Source organism: Etheostoma cragini, chromosome 21, assembly GCF_013103735.1.
Source record: "Etheostoma cragini isolate CJK2018 chromosome 21, CSU_Ecrag_1.0, whole genome shotgun sequence".
NCBI classification, from domain to species: Eukaryota; Metazoa; Chordata; class Actinopteri; order Perciformes; family Percidae; genus Etheostoma; species Etheostoma cragini.
Genome location: NC_048427.1, coordinates 3,255,467 through 3,258,766, shown reverse-complemented (window position 1 = coordinate 3,258,766; position 3,300 = coordinate 3,255,467). Strand labels below are relative to the sequence as shown.

The window sequence follows — 3,300 nt, the reverse complement described above, 5'->3', positions numbered from 1 at the left end:
ATACGACTTGTAGTTACGTTAATACATCATAAACTATCAACCACAGAGGATTTTATTCTGTAAAGTTATCGCGTTTTTCAGCCTCTAGTGTCTGTTAAGACAGGAGCAACAGGTGACGAAGTTTAAGAGCACTAAAGTCCTCGTAAGGAGGCAGGTTGGGGTAAAGTAATCAGTAAAACAAACACAGGGCTTTCACCCAGGAGACAGTTTCTTTTAAACTTAACAACTTAACCAAACTGCAGGCCAGGCTGTCCTGATTCATTTTCAGGCTGCTCACGATACCTTTTCACCCACTCACTCTTTTCAGGTAAAAACACAGATGTAAAGGATGTCATAAATAACACCCACTTGTTGTGAGAAAAGGCTGTATAGCAGATGAAATTGAGACCGAAGGAAGGTTATATACAAAATTAAAGAAACCCATCATGAATGAAAGAACATGTTGTTGCTGTCAAACTAGCAGGTTGAGAATCATCTTCACTTTCATACTCCATGATGACATAGCTGAAGCATTTTAACAGACCAGTCTGCTTGTTATGTTCTCCATTTTGAAGTATATCAGGGTATTACCTTTTTTTAATACTACAGTGTATCATTGTTGGTCTGATTTCTTTTTAATAAAACAAAAAAACTGACATTGTTGAAGAAAATGTGCAAAAATGAATGAACAAAGTTTGTTTCCCTCAAGCAACTTCTCTCCCCTCCACTCACGCCCCTTCTCCCACAGAGAACTAATGGCTGATGGTAATTACATTTAATGAGATCATGGGGTCGTCTGCAGAGTGCACTTCTGCAAATTGCTCTCAGCGTGGGGTCTGAAGTGGGATAAGGTAGGGGGCGATGGGGCAGGTGAGGTCAGGGCCAGGAGTGTTTGCCCAGTGTTTTGACCCACAGTGGCTTTACCCGTCACTCAGTGAGCAGTGAAACATGTCGTGCATTTGTCTGCCTTTGTCTTTCTCATTTGTTTGTCTGGCAGAGATAAGCACACAGAGGTGGTGCTCGGCTCCATTGTGTGATGCTGTTGTCAGCCCATCACGTCTATCCATCCCCTCCCCGCCCCCATCTCCCTTTCTCCCTGCTCCACGACTGGTCATTTTGCCACTATTTTCTGGCTGCGGGGGGTGACCCGGGCAATTTGGTTAGTCCATTAACAACTAATTGTCTCCTCCTACCCTGTTGCTTGGGCAAACAGACCGGTGGGGGGTAAAGTCAAGCCTTGGTGACCTATAAATGTCATGAAGAGGAGGCAGCCACTGTCTCTGCATGGATCTATGCAGTACACACTTACTGGGACATTTGGATTTGCGGTGGAGCCATAGCTTGGGTCACCCAGTCTTGAGTTAATTGTTTTCAGTCTCTCTTGCTTAAGTATTCATTTTTGTTATTATTTTGTTGGTGGAAATGTTGGGGAATCTGTGGATGCTCTGCCTGTGTCTCTGCTTCTCCTGGACCCAAGCTCGTATATGGGCCTGGATGCTCAACATGCCTCACAGCCCCCCCAAAGAAGGAGCAAAGGCGCCTAGAGAAAGCACTCCAGTAGCCAAAGCAATCACGGTAAGATAGTAGACACTGTGTATTAATGTAATGCTTCCCTTCAATTAATTCATATTGTTTAAAGACAGTTCTGTGTTTGTGTCGTAAAAAATATTTCTTCTAAAAGATCGTAAAATGTCTGTTTAAAGACAAAGGTTGCACCCAGAATAAGTGTCACTCCTCTTATATGATAAATCGTCTGTTAATGATTTTTCGCAAGGCAATTTAGTCCTTATGTCCACAAGTTTTAACGAAAGTCTTTGTGAAGTTTTAACATTTTCCCCCTTTTTTTCTCCCCAGGCTGTGTGCGACCATGACAGGGCCTGTGGACGGGGTTTCTCCTGTGATCGACACTTTGGTCTTTGTGTTCCTCTGCGAGGGGAAGGCCACTACTGTCGCAGGGATGCCCAATGCGTCCGCGGACTCAGCTGCATGTTTGGGAAGTGCCACCGCAGCATCCCCAACGGGCAAGAGGGTAAGAGTGCGCCAGCAAACGCATTAAAACCCTGTTTATTTAAAACATGAGAGAATGTGTGTCTTTTGTCAGTTTGGAGATTTTACAAAAACTGGATCTAAATTAAAAAAAAAAGAAATTGTCTTTCAGGTGCCAGATGTAAAGTTGACAGGGATTGTGGGACATCAATGTGCTGTGCTCGACACCACGGTGAGCAGGTGTGCAAGAGACGTCTGATCAGCGGGGAGAGCTGCTATGTTCCCGATGGTGGTCTGGCATTCAGCATTAACCAGATTTGTCCGTGTGATGAGGGGCTATTGTGTCGAAAAAACGGGGCATCACACCAAAGAGAGTAAGTACAGCGAATAAAGTTTTCTTCGGAAATTATTTACTAAGAATACCAAAAGCCATGGCGTGATTACCAAGGCCCCCAAAAGACTCAGCTGGTTGTACAGCATTTGATTCATTGCTTAATTGTTGAGTTTTAAACCACTTACGTACAATACTGTGTGATGGAGGTTCTGCTTTATTGGAGCCCTCTGTATAAATGTAGTTTTTAGTCTTGACACTACCTGCTGAATCTAAGCAAGTTTTCTCACTCAAAACAGTCAACACACACACTCACTAAACAAAACTCTTGATTTGTGTGTGTGTGTGTGTGTGTGTTCTTGATTGTATACTGCTGTCCCACGTTGCACAAAGAAACAGAGGAGGTACTCCCAGCTGGAGTAAATTAAAGCAAATTATGGATGTCAGCAAAATAGCTCCAGGAACAGTTTGGAAGGCCAAAGAAAAAATAATCAAATAAATCCTTGGAACAACATTTGGGTGACAACAAGTTTAATTTGCAGATACATTCCAACGTTGCAGTTTTATTTGATAGACTTTGGCACATTTAGTGTAATGTTGTTACATTGAGTGTGTGTGTGTGTGCGTGCATTTCTAACCTCAGTTTATTTTTCTTTCAGGAGAGATTTTATTTACCAGCTAGAACAAACAAGTTGGACCTGCCAAGTGGCCAAATCTTGATGCCAGCCTCAACATTAAAGCAATTTATTGTGTAAATATGTTGTATATGATTATATATAAAGATATGTATGTATTTTTCAAGTGTGTTGTACTGCTACATGTTCTTATTAGATTTTAACAGCAAGGATGTTTTTTATGTCATTTTGTAGATTTTGACAAAAGCACTACTCTATGTAGATCAGCAATGCTTTACAGTATCTTACTCAGGCCTTTAATGATCTTTGATTATATCTAGACATGTTTGTTCCCCCTGAATTTAAAGAATTAAAAAAAAATGTTTTTCA

General features: G+C 41.7%; 1 protein-coding gene across 2 annotated transcripts; it reads left to right on the top strand.

The window, feature by feature from the left end:
- Positions 1-3,260, top strand: LOC117937021 (dickkopf-related protein 3-like). Of its 2 annotated transcripts, XM_034860637.1 has the most exons (4): positions 1-1,554; positions 1,834-2,008; positions 2,138-2,339; positions 2,956-3,260. In XM_034860637.1, exons 1-4 carry the CDS (start codon positions 1,402-1,404, stop codon positions 3,014-3,016), a joined length of 591 nt encoding a protein of 196 aa, XP_034716528.1. In that variant the 5' UTR covers positions 1-1,401; the 3' UTR covers positions 3,017-3,260. The 2 variants fall into 2 exon arrangements, with proteins under 2 accessions (XP_034716528.1, XP_034716529.1); XM_034860638.1 differs by lacking the exon at positions 2,956-3,260 and having other exon boundaries at positions 1,402-1,554; positions 2,138-2,343.
- The last annotated feature ends 40 nt before the right edge of the window (positions 3,261-3,300 follow it).

Excerpts from the sequence above, each read along its gene's own strand:
- LOC117937021 (XM_034860637.1), top strand. The coding sequence starts at position 1,402 with ATGTTGGGGAATCTGTGGATGCTCTGCCTGTGTCTCTGCTTCTCCTGG. Across the intron at positions 1,555-1,833 it reads CAGTAGCCAAAGCAATCACG|GCTGTGTGCGACCATGACAG; the intron begins GTAAGATAGTAG and ends TTTTCTCCCCAG. Across the intron at positions 2,340-2,955 it reads GGGGCATCACACCAAAGAGA|GAGAGATTTTATTTACCAGC; the intron begins GTAAGTACAGCG and ends TTTTTCTTTCAG.